This window comes from Lissotriton vulgaris, chromosome 11 (assembly GCF_964263255.1).
Source record: "Lissotriton vulgaris chromosome 11, aLisVul1.2, whole genome shotgun sequence".
NCBI lineage: Eukaryota > Metazoa > Chordata > Amphibia > Caudata > Salamandridae > Lissotriton > Lissotriton vulgaris.
The window spans coordinates 759,458,093-759,474,524 of NC_141699.1; the positions used below are offsets into that span (position 1 = coordinate 759,458,093).

General features: G+C 44.7%; 1 protein-coding gene across 1 annotated transcript; it reads left to right on the plus strand.

Moving 5' to 3' along the window:
• The first annotated feature begins 2,137 nt into the window (after positions 1 to 2,137).
• LOC147683470 (transmembrane emp24 domain-containing protein 4) lies at positions 2,138 to 3,033 on the plus strand. Its single transcript, XM_086942535.1, has one exon. It carries the CDS (start codon positions 2,138 to 2,140, stop codon positions 2,621 to 2,623), a length of 486 nt encoding a protein of 161 aa, XP_086798661.1. The 3' UTR covers positions 2,624 to 3,033.
• Positions 3,034 to 16,432: the final 13,399 nt, after the last annotated feature.

The following is a 16,432-nucleotide window of genomic DNA, read 5'->3' on the forward strand; positions in this document are numbered from 1 at the left end:
AGATGCTTTTGGACCATGAACTGGCCACCCTGTCTATCATAACGGAATGCTATATAATATTAAGCTATTTGTATACTCTTTACGCTCCCTTACTGCCAATACTGTGTGCACACTTCCCGCCACCATTGGTAGATTACATCTACGCTGTTAGTTTAAATTGCACATCTCTTGTATACACCATTGTAATGTTTTCTTTTTGTGTTTAGATGCATGTATCTGTTTCATTTTGTATATGTAATTCATGTACTCTGAAGTCCTTGTGTAACATAACGGGTTCTATTGTAAAGCGCTCTGACACTTTCAAGTAAAGTACGCGCTATATAAAAACGCTTAAATAAATAAATAACTTGACAGGAAACACCTGTCTAGTAAAGGTACAAAACGTTTGGTGTACTGCTGTCATTCACTTTTGAATAGGGCAGGCAGTGTAATGTCCTTCCTCTAATTAACAATGAAGGGACTGTGGGCTTTTAGACAGGTCCATCTTAAAGGCCCAAAGACAATTATTTCAACAGAAAGGTTGTGCTGTTCCTCTGGATTGAGAGACAAAACACAGGGAATTATGTACCAACCTGTCCAAGAAAGGTCAAAGTTGGGAATCCATTATATTGGATTGTATGTATGTATGTATAGGTATTTATATAGCGCACTACTTACCCGTAGGGTCCCAAGGCGCTTCGACCGCTGCGAAACCCTTCCTGGCTTCCCTGAGAGATGGTCCCTTAATGGGTATCTCCAGGGTGAGACCAGGCATCCCCGGCGGTCTGGTGGGGCCGTTAGTGAAGATGAGGCAAGCTAATGCCCAGAGTTGCCGAGTGTGATCGCTGATCAGAGTGGGCACCGAGGCGAGAGAATTATCGAGTCCGCTGACCCTGGTCCAGAAACCTGCCGCGCCGGGATTCGAACCCTGGTCCCGGGCCGTCCTCTGCTCTCTGGTCTGCCGCCTCTAACCAGTGAGCCACACTACTTCACTTCACTGTAATGCCCTCACACACCCTGTCGGGTGTCATGCTTCATCATTGGGCTGCTCCACGTCGGGTCGGCAGTACAATGCCCGACGGGCTACCTAAAGTAGGGGCACTTTGACGGAGATCTTTTTCCAACAGCCGTCAGGTGATGTGCGGTTGGGGGTCCTTGTGTGTGTAGATGTGAGTGAGTGATGAAAGTGAATATAAAATAGGGTTGAAAGTACTAACGAAAACAACTTTAATCAGTGGTTCTCCTACCTTAAGTAAAAACAAAAACTATGGCCCCATTTCAGTCAGGTCTTTGGAGGATGCTTTATGATGACAGAGCCAATGGGGGCTCCATCGATAGAAAGGTGCCAGTCTCCTGACTGTTAGTAGGGGAGGGGGATTGTCGGTTTAGGACTGGGCATTCCATCATATTTGAGGCGGATTACCTTGTCCGGCATATTTTGACTCGAGCAATTTTTCTTGACGTTTGCCATCGTTTTAAAGGTGTGGATAATTTGACCTTGAGCACCTAGGGCCTCATTTATGAGGCCTTGCGTCAGTTTTGCGCTGCAGATGCGTCACTTTTTGTGACGCATCGGCAGCGTAAAACATGCGCCTTGTTGCGCCATATTTAAAAAGTGACGCATCTAGGTAGATGCTTCACTTTTTAAACCCCTGCGCCACATTATACCTGCGTCAGGTATAATGTATGCAGAGGGGGCGTTCCCCCGCAAAAAGCCTCATAATAGTGACGCAATGAAATCTATGAGATTTCACTGCGTCACTTTTAGGATGCGGTTGCGTCAAAATCTTGCGCCTGCCTCACAGCAGGCGTAAGACTGACGCAAGCCCTTTCACATGGGGCTTTCCCCATGTGAAAGGACGCATTGCTGGAGTTGCGTCACTTTTGTGACACACTCCAGCAATGCGTCACTTTTGCGCTTAGAGATGCGTCAGAAATTCCCAGCCCAGGAGTCGAAGGCAGAAACGCTTCGGTCTGTTTATCCCAAAGCTGTGTGCGATAATTCCCTATGACCATCGTTTCGTCCGGGATCTCTTCTATAAAGCATCTCTTTTCAGTCTCCCCGATATGGAAATAAAGGGCACTGGAGAAACCAAGCTGAAGCAACAGCAAAAGGAGCGACAAGGCCCACAACCGGCACATCCTGTATTTGGCAGCCATGGAAAAAAAAAAGTCTCCTGGGCTGGGAATGCATGTTGAAGTGAAAGATCCGGACAGCAAGATTATCATGTCTCGACAGTACGGCTCTGAAGGACGTTTCACCTTCACCTCTCATACCCCTGGGGAACACCAGATCTGCCTGCACTCTAACTCCACCAAAATGTCATTTTTTTCTGGTGGGAAGCTGAGGGTACATTTGGACATCCAGGTTGGAGAGCATGCAAACAACTATCCTGAGATCGCTGCGAAGGACAAGCTGACTGAGCTGCAACTTAGGGTGCGGCAGCTGCTGGACCAGGTGGAACAGATCCAAAAGGAGCAAAATTACCAGAGATACCGAGAGGAGAGGTTCAGAATGACCAGCGAGAGCACCAACCAGCGGGTACTGTGGTGGTCTATTGCACAGACCGGTATCTTGATCCTGACTGGATTATGGCAGATGAGGCACCTTAAAGGCTTCTTCGAGGCCAAGAAACTGGTGTAGGGTCCTCCTTCCTTCTTGTCCCGGCGCATTTTTCCAAGAGCCGCCTGCAGTACTCCCCTTTCATTACTTTCCTACCCTCTTGGGCCAGACGATATTTATTTGCCCAGGTCCAGCTGTTAAACGCTCAGCCAATGGGTCATCATATTTGCATTTTTGACATTGTTTCACATTTTTGAAAATTTTCAGAAGAAATTGTTCAAGGCTACATCTTTATCTGCCAGATCGGATCAGCAGTTTATGATTGGGCAAAAGAACCTTGCAGAAAGTACAGCTTCTGTGCTGGGTACATGTGAAAACTGGCAGTGGAGGACTTCCCTAACAATAGAGAATGCAATTTTTATGTGCGGAGCCTGTACAACTACACCACCCTTTGTGGCTTGGAAACCTGGAAATAAGTTTAAAAAAAAGAAGAGGGCAGATATGTTTTGGTAACATTCATCATTGGCTATTTGACCATGGATGGATTGTGTCTGTTCAGGAAGAGTTTCAGCCGGGGTCTCTTTCTTTACATTTCTTCTGGACAGTCATGTGTTGATGATTATTTTGAATCAAAGTTTATTTTTGTTTTGTGCGCGGTCAAGTACAATCCTAGGCTGTTGGTGGCCTGCAGTGATATCAGAATACAGACCTCTGCCCCTCTGAAGAATGTTCCACTTTTCTTATGTCTGCTGCTGTCAATAGCCTGTGGTTACCATCAAAATGAGTGGCTTTCCAAAACTGAATAAAATCCTTGAGTTATCCAAAAAAAAAAAAAAAAAAAAAAGAGATGCGTCAGAAATACTGACGCATCTGTAAGTCCTTGCGACATGATGCGCCATACATTAAATATGACGCATCATTGGTGTCGCAAGGAGTGCGCATTGAAAAGTGACGCATCGCTGTTTTCACGCAGCGATGCGTCACTTTTCATAAATGAGGCCCCCAGATGCTTGGAAGGCAAACTCTGCCCCTCCCCCACTTGACTGATAACCTTTTTTTTTTAGCACTCCCCAAAAAGAAGGAAGGAATCCGTATGCCAGTTATTTTCTGCCAAGAACACATTGTATTCAGGTATGTATAAGTGTGTGCACAAAACTGCAAGTACAGGCTCAACACATGACCTACAAAGACGTTGCACCTGTTTTTAAAGTATCATTTGATCTAGTTGGAAAATTGTTTTCCACCCAACAGCATACAAACTATTCATATATTTTTGGTTGTGCTCTAGTTTCCAATCGTGTGAAAACAAGCAACGGTAATGCCATATCGTTTTGGATTTTGTTTACTGCAAAGGTTTGTTTCAAGCATCACTACCAAACATCAAATTTACACCAAGCCATGGCAGCTTTCCTAACAAAACAATCAGTGCAGTACAGGTAGCAGCAGCACAAGGATTGGAAAAGGTTGTGTAAAAACACAGAAGACATACAACACATTAGCAATTGTGAAAATCTCCCCCTATCACAGATCAAGTACAACTCGAGAAGCAGCCGCAGTGAAAACCTATTTTGCAAGGAAGAGGTACAGATAAAGCAGCATCAGTGTAAGCTTCTCTTACATTTAACAGGCTCAGATAAAGCAGCAGCAGAGCAAGCTTCTCTTACATTTAGCAGGCTCAGATAAAGCAGCAGCTGAGCCAGCTTCTCTTACATTTAACAGGCTCAGATAAAGCAGCAGCTGAGCCAGCTTCTCTTACATAGAACAGGCATAGATAAAGCAATAGCAGTTCAAGCTTCTCTAACATAGAACAGGCACAGATAAAGCAGCAGCAGTGCAAGTGTCTGTTTAAAAAAACAGGCACAGATAAAGCAGCTGCAGAGCAAGCTTCTCTTAAATAGAACAGTCACAGATAAAGCAATAGCAGTGTGAGCTTCTCTTACATAGAACAAGCTCAGATAAAACAGCAGCAGTGCAAGTGTCTCTTTCAAAGAACAGGCACAGATAAAGCAGCAGCAGAGCAAGCTTCTCTTGAATAGAACAGGCACAGATAAAGCAATAGCAGTGCAAGCTTCTCTTACATTTAACAGGCTCAGATAAAGCAGCAGCAGAGCAAGCTTCTCTTGAATAGAACAGGCACAGATAAAGCAATAGCAGTGCAAGCTTCTCTTACATAGAACAGGCACAGAAAAGGCAGCAGCAGTGCAAGTGTCTCTTTAAAAAAAACAGGCACAGATAAAGCAGCTGCAGAGCAAGCTTCTCTTGAATAGAACAGGCACAGATAAAGCAATAGCAGTGCAAGCTTCTCTTACATTTAACAGGCTCAGATAAAGCAGCAGCAGAGCAAGTGTCTCTTGAATAGAACAGGCATAGATAAAGCAATAGCAGTGCAAGATTCTCTTACATAGAACAGGCACAGATAAAGCAATAGCAGTGCAAGCTTCTCTTACATTTAACAGGCTCAGATAAAGCAGCAGCAGAGCAAGCTTCTCTTGAATAGAACAGGTACAGATAAAGCAATAGCAGTGCAAGCTTCTCTTACATAGAACAGGCACAGAAAAGGCAGCAGCAGTGCAAGTGTCTCTTTAAAAAAAACAGGCACAGATAAAGCAGCTGCAGAGCAAGCTTCTCTTAAATAGAACAGTGACAGATAAAGCAATAGCAGTGTGAGCTTCTCTTACATAGAACAAGCACAGATAAAGCACCAGCAGTGCAAACTTTTCTTGAATAGAACAGGCACAGATAAAACAGCAGCAGTGCAAGCTTCTCTTAAATTGAACAGGCACAGATAAAGCAGCAGCAGTGCAATCGCCTCTCCCTCACAGAACAGTGGGAGTTTAGATAACAGCATCCCTCGGCCCTACAAAACTGATATTGCCTGGGTAGCAGCAATGAAGACTCACTACCTCACAGAACCTCAATAAAATGAATACCAGCAGTATAAGGTTTGTAACTGTGGTAACCAGATGGAATACATGATGTCACACAGTGTGAACCAGAGAGTGAAGGATGCTACAGGTTCGCTTCTAAAACGAAGCAGTACTATGATACCATCACAGCAAGCTTCCTCCCTCACAGAAGGCACTCCCATCTACCCTTATCTGTAGAATGGGCAGAGCCCGGCAGCAGTAGTGCCAACTCCCTCCTCATACAGAAAGTTTATGGCTCAGGCATCAGAGGCTTGGAGGTTGCAAACAGATGTCTTGAGCAGGTGCTTAACCCACTGACATACCTGTATGTGTGAATGAGTTAGGCGTCACTTCTACTTAGCGAACTACCAGTAGCACACTGTCATTTCAGTCTTCACATGAGATCCTACAAGTAACATGAAAAGTGCAGACAAAATCACGTCCCACTCCTCAAAATAAATTCATAATCACATGGCCGACCTTTGAACATAAAGTTTCATCCTCTCGACGCTCCAGGTTGGGGACAGATGCTACTATCTCTTATTTAAACTTTCAAGAAACATGTGAGCCCAGTTAGGACCTAATTATAAGTTGCACAGTACTAGGGGGGATTCACCGCATAGTATACTTCCATTCAGATTTACTGTTACTATGGATCAAATCTGCCCTAGTAATGTGCAATTGCAATTTAAATCCCATGGGATGGGGAATTACCATATGGGACAGATTTTTCCAATTGGTAATACCATGCTGTATTCCCAATGTCATGAGGCTTAACACATACATTTACCACCCCCTTTGACCAGGTAGTAAATGTGAGGACCTCTGAGTGGGGTGTCTATTGAGGACGAAGGTTGAGGCGGAGATTAAGGGATGAAATGGGAAGGTATTTTCTTACAGAAGACCATACGATGTTATCCCCTGTCAGAAAAAAACTAGGGAATGAGGATTGGCTGCTGCTGCATCCAAATTATCTTGTGATTTTACCATGTGGAATTACTGCAACAGAACATTAGGTCTAGTGTTCCCACATTCGGTAAATCTGGGTGCAGGAACACCTGGCCACTCTGGATCAGAGGAAACGGAAATCCATGATGTAATTCTCTGCTCTGACTGGCTCATAATCAGTTCCTTAAATTTGCTTATATAGCAAAATCCTCGTCTGTATTTTTTTTACAGGAAAATAGAGACTGCTCCCACCAGGGTGAAGTGGTTAGTGATCATTTTAACCCTTTCTTTGCTAGGCATCCCCCCAGTGTGTGTCAGGCTTTGAAAAAAAGTTTTTTTTCCCATTTGGGATAGTTCACTCTTAGGCCTTTATAACTTTTTTTCTACATAAGGTAAACAAACCAATTTTGCCTCCCTTTTCCCCAACATTCTCGGGATTCAATAGTGCAGGGTTTATAGATTACCCTGGAAGGGACCGAGAAATTAGCTAAAATATAGCAAAAGTTTAAAGTGCTGTAGAAGAAAGTGTCTGTTTTTTTCCTGCAAATGGCATCAACAAAAGATTTGCAGAGCCAAAACCACCATCTTCCCAGCTTTGAGGAACAGACAGACGATTCAGAAAAACAATGTTTTACCACAGTTTGGCATTTTACTGAGAGATAGCCCATTTTTCCTATGTTTATGTTCTTTCAACCTCCTTCCAGTCCAGCCAACAAGACACCTGGGGAAGTCCAGGGGAGAGGTGTGACTTGTGTGGATTCCACAAACGTTTTCTTACCCAGAATACCCATAGAGAAATGTGAGGAAAATATATCTTTTTAGCTAAATTTGAGGATTACAGGGTATTCTGGGTAAGAAAGCGTTGGGGGATTCCCCAAACCACAGCTTCCTGGACTCCCTTAGGTGGCTAGTTTTCAGAAATGTCTGGGTTTGGTAGGTGTCCCTAGATGGCTGCTGAGTACACAACCAAAAATGCAGGCGCCCCCCCTTGCAAAACCAGTTTGCTTTGTTAAAGGTAATTTCGATGTCTTCAGAATACGTTTTGTGGGCAGGAGGCTTAACCACACAAGTGAGATAGCATTTTAATCAGGATAACCTGGGGGCATTATGATTAGTGGTAGGAAAGTTGTGCCGGGCCAGCCTTCCCATAACTTTACCACACAGAAATGTGAGGAAAAAATATGTTTTTTTCAATAAATCAAATTCACAAGAGCTTCTGGGTAAGTAAATCTTGTGGGATCCGGGCAAAACATATCACATATTATTCCTTTAGTGACCAGTTTCCAAAAAGATGTGAGGGGAGAAGGTGTTCACTACAGAGAGAGAATGCACTAACAGCAAAAAGCAAAAAACACCCAAAAAGTATTGCACTCCCATCACGTGCATAGTGATAGTCAATTACAGGAATAGTGACAGTCAATTACAGGCATGGTGGTTAGATTTGGCACAAGGGTAAGTAAATGGTTCATTAAAAATTTTTTATTCGTCAATGACTTTCTGAAATAAAATCCACAAAAGTCTTTTTTAATAATTTTAACGTCAGAATAGAGAAGCACAGACTTAAAGCTTGTCAACGCACCAACAGCTTTACAGTCCGTTCACATGCCTCTGATGTGTCAGACACAGAAAACCATTCACACTGCCAGCTCCTGGCCCAGAGAATATACCACTTACATTTAAAAACAGCTCTATTCAAGGGCCCCTCACTCTCATATGCCAACAGGATGAACACACCAATCCCACCACCAAACACCCAAATCATTGGACAATTCAGAAACAAACCTCTAGCAAGTCAATAAGCATACTGGCTACCAGCAACTAACACTCTGCCAGCTCGTACAAAACCACCAGCCAGATGCCAGTTCAGACACAACAACCACACTGGCAGAAAGCTGGCAGAATGTTTGGACTGGTGTTTTCCTGTCAGGAACACCCACACTCCACCCATGGAATGCTTCCCTGGGGCAGAGTAATGCAATTCAGAGTAATGCAATGCAGAGATTTGTGCTGTGTTGAGTTACTCTAGATTTATTAGGCAACGCAGGGCCATGCAAGGGGATAAATTGAACTTAGTAGTTGCGTCACCTGTGCGCCTGTTTGCATGGCACAATGGTGACACAATTACTTGATACATTTGGTCCATAAACCCTTGCATCTAGTGAGCTTCGGGGGGGGACTGAATAAAATGAATGTAGTTCCAAGGGCACGCACCCCTTACTAAGATATACGTTACCTATATCTACCTTAAATCACTGCACATAGTCACCCCTATGGCAGGCCTTAACAATGCTGAAGGCAGGATGTTTGGCTTCATGTGAGAGGGTGCCCATGAATGAGCAAAGCCCCTCTGCAGCCGTCAGAACCTATTCTCTGGGGCTGTTCAGTGATGCAGCCAGACCATATACTCTTAAGTGCATTATAATCTTGCTGTAAATGCTAACTTTGGAATGGCTGCATGTAAACATGTGGTGTTTGGTGTTAAACACTTTGGAATCCTACCCACCCTCTGCCAGTCCTGGTGGCGGGGGTAGAATTTCACCCTTCTAGAGGGAGAGACATGTACACACTGGCCTAACCGGTAATAGTTTTAAAGAGCCCTGGCATCACAAAATGGATGTTGCAGCCACAGACATGAGTCTGGCCTCCTGCTGCTGACTGAAACTCTGGCAAGGGAGGCCTGGACAATATGTTTCCTGTCACTGGGAGGTATAACCACCTCCCAGACAGGCTTTAGTGTATTGGGTCTGGGTGGGTGCACTCTGAGAGTGCTTTGAAGTCTGCACTAGGGGCACATTTGGTGTCCCAGTGCATAGTCCAGTTCAAACGGGTTGCAGGGGCCACCAGCCCCTGCTCTGGCATGAAACTGGACATAGGTCGGTCCCCAGAGGGTGTCCAATCCCTTTCTTCAGTATAAGTAAGGAACCCCTGGAAACAGGATTTTAGATTACACCTGGAAGAAACTCTGAAACTGAATTGTGGAACTTTGATGCTCTACTAAAGACTAGAGGACGGAAGAATCTCCCTTGGGGAAAGGAGTGACTCCCTTGCTTAGCAGGCACCAAAGAAGAATCTTGCCAGTCTGCATTTCTGAAGCTCTCACCAGACTTTGAAGTATTTGCAACACAGGAAGAGGATTTCCAGACTTCTCAGAGGCCAACCAAAGTCCCCAGCAAAGCTGTGACCCGCAGCCCTCGTGAGTGACGTAGAACTGGAAATCCTGGACACCGTGCACATTTGCTACTGCATTAACTTCTTGACATCTCCTGAAGTTGTGCTTTAGGTTACTTGTGGCCCAAGCCCCGAGCACCATGTGCACCCAAGATTGTGGGCCTCCACTCCACGAGGGTGCTGTGCTCCCACTTCTTGCATTTCTGCTCGAGGCTCCTTCGCGATTCCTGGCCCGTCGACTGGTGGGTCCCTGTGAAGGCAACTCTGATTTTCCTTGGGCTTCCCTTGTTGCTCCAGACGTGCCCTGACTCCCCACTGGGGGGTGAGCCTCTCAGAACTTGCTGGTCTGCACTGAAGCATTTCTTTGATTCCTGCGTGGGTTGCTGTTGCTACGGCTTGTTGGGCCCAATCCGGGCACCGACTCCGCAGCACTCGACATCCTTTGTGGGACAGCTTGAATCCAGCTCCTGGTCATCATCGACGCCTCCTGGTCCTCGTGGCTGAGGAGTCAAGCTTCACCTCTTTCACCTGAAATCACTCGACATCTGTGGGCATTTGACTATTGTGCCTCTGGTCACTGGCTAGTAACCCAGACTCTGTCTCCTCTGCTTTCAGGCTCTTCTCATCTTTGATCCAGGCTTGGATTAAACCGGACACTTTCCACTTCTTCAGCAGCAGTACTTTGAAGCAGCTCGCCTTTCAAAACAATGACGAAACCCGACACCAAAAGACACCTATGCACCGGCTTCCCTGGGTGAGGTAACTCAAGTTCTCCCGTGCTCGCATGGGTGTTGGCTCTAGAACCCATTAAATCTAAAGGAGGTTGCGCAAAGTCCTCCTCTAAGTGTCTTTTTCCTTTAAATTTCCAACCGCGACTTTCCCTATAGAAGTTAATGGTGATTCGCGGCTGTGTTCTTACACTGCACGCGTCCCCCATGGGTCCCCTGTGTCACTAACTTGGGTGGTTCCTGGTGCCCCCAGCGGTTCTGCAGGCTCTAGGCCTTGTGTCTATGCAAGTTGTGGTTCTTATACCACTTTATTAATATATGGTTTGGTACGGCACTAGGTCTCAACGTATATTGTGCTAATTTACTGTGTGCTATTAAGTTTACTGTATGCACTTTTGCCACTAGCCTCATAAAGAGACTAGTGGGATGTGTTCTAAATACATATATTTTATATGTAAACCTGGCGTGGTTCTACTTTCATTTGGTCATTCACAAGATTATAGACTGGTACAACAAGCTACTTTACATTCCTCCAAGACTTAGCCTGAAGGCTGCTCTCCACAGCTACCACTAGGATAGCTTTCTATAAAGGTTGTCTTTAACCTACCATCAATTAGGGTCATTTGGACTGGTGCAAGGTGCCCACTATAATAGTTGACAGCATATGGTGGGCCAACTTCTCACGGTCCCTTCCCCACAATTTCATAAAAATATAATCTTTGGCATCTACTGGATTTCAACCCCCACTTGGGGGCAGTTCAGCCCAAAAAAATAGCCAAACTAGCCCCCAGGGATGGGGTAAACATAGATAAAATGCATTGCCCTCAAAGGGAGTGTCTCTTGCCCAGGGTCACTCCCTGCAATTTCATTAAATAAAATCCCTGGCATTTAGTGGGTTTTGACAACCCCCCAAAATTCCCAGAATAGACTCAAAGCTACATTGGTTTGCTCCCAAAGGGTTCAACCCTTGCCTAAGTGGTCACTCCCCCAATTTCAAAATAGAATCCCTGGCATCTTGTGTGTTTCAAACCCCATTGACCAAAAAAACAACAGACCTGCCCCCCAGGGTGGCTCAAACATGGTTAACATATGGCCCCAAGGGAAGCTACCTTTCCTAAGGGCCATTCCCCAAACAAGAAAAAAAGCCCTGGTGGTCTAGTGTATTGGATTCCTGCTCTGCGATTGCGGCCCTGCCTGCAATCCTGGAGCAGGATTCCACTTCATACAGACACAGGGGAAAGGAAAAACTCTTTCCTTTCTCCCTGAGTTTGTACAGCACCTAAACCTCACCACCCGGTGAAGGTCTCACCTGTGGGAGCTCCTTTCTCCTGACGCGCTAGAAGCAAATAACTTCCAGCGCGTCCTGGCACCATCTGATGATGTTTATGCACCGTGCGCATGCTGATGTCATCAGATTGCGAAAACAGGGTCGGGTGGCAGTGGAAGCACTTCTGCTGCCTCTCCCAATGCATCTATGTTGTGGGGGACCTGTGGGGATAGTACCAGCACTCCCAACAAGGGTGGGTGTCAGGATGTCCTGGAGATGTCTTCAGCACATGCCTCTGTGGCTAAGGGTGGCTCCAGGCCCTCCTGAGCACCTAAGGGGTTAATGACAATAAGAGATTTGCCATGTTAATTCAGAGTCACAGCGGTCAAGGAACCTTTGGCTCCTGTTGACTTTCTTGGAGGCTGATTTGTTAGTGCACAGCAGGACTTTAAAAAGAAATGTTTTTCAATAAAAAATAATTTGTATAAAAAAGAAATGAATGCATTGTAGATTCCCTTTGTACGCTTTCTTTTCAATGTGTGAAATAGCACCCTTTAACATAAGCCAAAGACAAAATAAATGTACCGGTTCTACAACATTTTATCATATTTTCTTATTCCGTCGACAGGTTGTTAAATCTACAGTTATGCTCATATTTTTGCACATCACCCTGAAAATATCACTTTTTTGTTATTCTTAGCATTATCACGTTAAATACTGTGGTGTGACTAATAATATTTTGTCAGTTACGTTTCTTGCCATGCTAATAATGATGATGGTAAGGATGATTACACCAACATCACTGATGCCTCTATTAAGATTGATGTTAGAAATGGGGGTCTCTAGTTGGCAGAGGTAGGTACCTTTGTCCAAATAGGGGCCCTTGCTTATAGTCAGTGTAAGGGTGATACACTTCTAATGTAACCCCTGCTTACCCCCTTGGTAGCTTGGCACAAGCAGACAGGTTTATCACAGAGGCAGTGTGTAAAGCATTTGTGAACACATACAGTAACACAGTGAAAACACTACAAATGGACACCACACCTGTTTAAAAAAATAAATAATCTTTATCTAAACAAGACCAAATGGCAAAAATCTACAATACAGTATCAAAAATAGGCTCTTCAATGGTAGAAATAGTTCAATTCAATGCAAGTTGTAAATGAGACACTTTTCCAACAAAGTACCTTAGATGCGTCACGCAAAATAAAAAAAGGGTTTCAGACAAGGCGATGCATCAGTTCCTTACTTCGGGGAAGGTGGCGCATCTGTTCCTTACTGCAGCGCAGGGGAGACAATGCATCAGTTCCTTACCGGAGAGGAGGGGATGCATCAGTTTCTCACTGTGTTCCGGTTCCAATGCAACAAGATGGCGCAGCGATGCAACGATCCGGTCCAATGCATGAACTTTTGCAGCCGCACAGCAGGCACTGCGACAATGTTCTTGTAATGTGTCAAGACTCGGTGTGGATGCAGCACTCTTCTTCCCTGTGGGGAGCAGATGCGACACGCTTCTTCGTTGTTGTGTCAAGCTTCCAGCTCCCAGAGACAAACGGTCTCTAGAGGTCCTAAACAGCAGCCGGCACCTCCAGCAAGGAAACTCAGGGGAGCTGGTGGTTAAGTCTTTGTGTCCCTGAAAATTCAGACAGGAGTCAATCTCAGGTTCAAGCCCTTGGAGATCTTTTCTTGAAGCAGGTGACAATGCAAACATCAAAGTCTTTTTTCTCATTTCCTTGGCAGCAAGCAACCACTGCAGGCCAACCTCAAACAGCAAACAGCACAGGGGCAGTAATCCTCCTTCAGCTTCTCCAGTTCATCTCCTTGGCATAGGTTCTTCTTAATTTCCCTGATGTGGTCTAAAGTTCTGGGGTCTGGGTACCCCTTTTTATATACAAAAACCATTTGTCTCTGAAGGCAGAGAGTGTCTGTACCCAGCCAAATGTAAACACATAGAGGGGTGGGGTGTCCTCCCCACCCCTTAATGTGTTTACATGTGTTGATTAGGGGGTTCGAGTGGTGGAGTTTAGTTTTTGACCCTCTCCCCTCCTGTATGAGAAATGATGTACCCAGCCAAAACCAGTTCTGTCCTCTTTGGTGCAGCTTCCTGGCAGGAGGTGGAGGCAGCATTGTTGAAAACAGACCTGGCCCAGGCAGGTGAAAGGAAATCTCCTCCCCCTACTCTAAATTCAACGCAGGTCCCATTCAGTCCAGCCCTGACTCATCAGACTGCTGGAGCCGCAGTCCCCTCCCAGCTCCTGTCACTCACAAGCCAGACATGCAATACACAAACCTAGCAGAGGCACATTGGATAGGTAGGCAAGAAAAAAACGACTTTCTAAAAGTGGTATTTTCAAACACAGAATGTTAAAATCGCCCACACTAAAAGATGTACTTTAACATTCTGAGCTTAGGCATACTAAACTTTATTTTTCTATCTTGTTCCCTGGGTCAGTTATGTTTATAAGATGTTATAATCAAACTGCCCATTCGGGCCTATGGGAACAGATAGCCTTGCAATAGTGAAAAACGAAATTGGTAGTATTTCACTATCAGGACATGCCACACACATCAGGGCATTGCCTACCTTTCACCTACAATACACCCTGCCCACAGGGGTGCATTGGGCCTACCTTAGGGGTGACTAACATGCAGAAAAGGGAAGGTTTAGGGACTGGCAAGTGTGTGCACTTGCCAAGTCGACATGGCAGTCCCAGACTGCACACAGGCTCTGCAATGGCAGACCTGAGCCACATTTTACAAGCTGCGTCAGTGGGTGGTACAATTAGTGCTGCAATCCCACCAGCAGTATTTGATTTAAAGGCCCTGGGCACACAGGGTGTACTGTTAAAAGGACTGACAAGTACATCAGATAACCAATCATGGAATCACTAATCCATACAACAATTTACAATAGGGAGCACTTGCACTTTGGCACTGAACAGCAGTGGCAAAGTGCCCAAAGGATCTAGACCAGCAAAAACAGATGAGGCAACAGCAAAAAGTTGAAGGGGGGCTCACGCCCATGGTGCCAAGTCTAACAATTGCTATTCCACTACTGATTAGGCTAGTGACAGGAGTTAATTAATCTATTCACAAGTCATACTTTCCCTGTTAGTATTACACTGCTATTACAGCAGTGGAAGTCTCTTTGGATAACTGGCTGTAGAGTTTGCCTGCGGAACACAGAAATAATTGATTACAATACCAGTTCTGACTAGGCTCCGGTGTCGGATACAAACATGGCTATGGTTGTTGAATATTCTCCAATATTTGTTCTGAAACAGTTAGAATGGCAGCATTGTTGTGTTTACTATTTGTAGATATACATATTCATGATTTTGTATTGTATTATTGTATCGTACTTTATTGCAGCATTTATATAGCACTTACTAGTCCTTTGTGGGTTGCTGAAGCACTTGCCTACATGAGTAGCATCCTACACCATGCAGGGTGTGTGGTTGGAAGGATGTTGTTTTTGTTTTGATCCTATGTGGGAAGTGTTTCCATGTCATGAGCGATGACCACCAAGGTGCCGTTATCATGTTTTGGGTCACACCATTTAGCAGTGCACTGGATGATGAAGTGTAAGAGACAGACTCTCAGTTTTATGGTTTTCAGTATGCTGCTAGCTTTAAAGAGCTCTGCAGGTCCCTTTATGGTATTTGATAGGCTATAATCTGCTTAGCTGGTTATTGCACTGGGTTATCCAATATGAGATTTTGTGTATAGTTGTTGCCCTGGCATGGTTGGAGGGAGAAATAAGTGGATGTATCTGTAGGGATGGGCATTTTTTATTATTGTCCTATATCTGAGTGTCTATGTGAGATATAAGGAAGGGGTCAGGTTGCATAGATATTTAGGACCTGCAATTAATGGAATATAGTAAAGTCCTCCAAAACTGCCCAGTAATGTGTGACAGATCTCAGTTATTCCATGCCTGTTCTTATGGTGGTGTTTGGATTGTTGGCTATACAGTGCTGGTGATGAACAACCCTCATAGCAGATAAGTATTGCATGATTTTAATAGGTACAAGTTACAATTTGTTGCTGACTGCTCAGTATCATGGTTTTAATTTTAATGTGGGCCATAACAGTTATTTATGGAAGTACATAACTATATAATGCAACAGTGACCCATAGGTCATATCTTTTTGCTGACCTGCATAATGAAAACAGTTTTCTGGTTGAGTCGTTTGCAGTTCGTGGTTATAAGCTGAAGATTGCATTTAGTGGTATGAACGTTTTCTGGTCTCTATTGCTTGGATGCATGTTGTGCAGGTATCTAGGAGGTAGGCAAGTTTTTAACTGTTTTACGAAGTGCATATCCTTCAGGGTGCCTCTAATGCTGGCTGGTAGTGAGTTCCAGAGCTTGACAGCTCGCACTGAAAAAGCAGTGCCTCTTACAGATTTCTTATGGTAAGGTGGTATGATTATAAGCTGGGCAATCCCGGAAGGCAGTTTTCTGTTCTTAGAGACACAAATCTCAACATAGTTAGGTGTACCATTCTTAATCCTGCCACTCTGCACACCACTGCAGAGGATGTTGAGCCTCACAATTGCAGCCAAGTTGTGGCCTTTACTACTGCATCCAGACCTTATTGACACACCATTACCTAATGCTGACTCTACCCTTTACACTGATGGTTCTGCTCTGTGAGATGATTTTGGTGCTTTCTGCATTGGCTACCCTGTTTGCTCGCCATCCTCTGTGTTAGAGGCTGTCACCCTCTCCCAAAGCTACAGCGTGCTAGGTTGCCACATTGGTTGCTCTCATAAGAACATGAATTAGTCTGTGTCAACTTTTGCCACTATTTACAATTACTCCTGTTATGCCTTTAATGTTTGTCATAGTAGTGGTCAGCTATGGAAGAGG

What these genes read in the sequence shown, in the direction of transcription:
- LOC147683470 (XM_086942535.1), top strand. Translation starts at nt 2,138, where the DNA reads ATGGAAAAAAAAAAGTCTCCTGGGCTGGGAATGCATGTTGAAGTGAAA.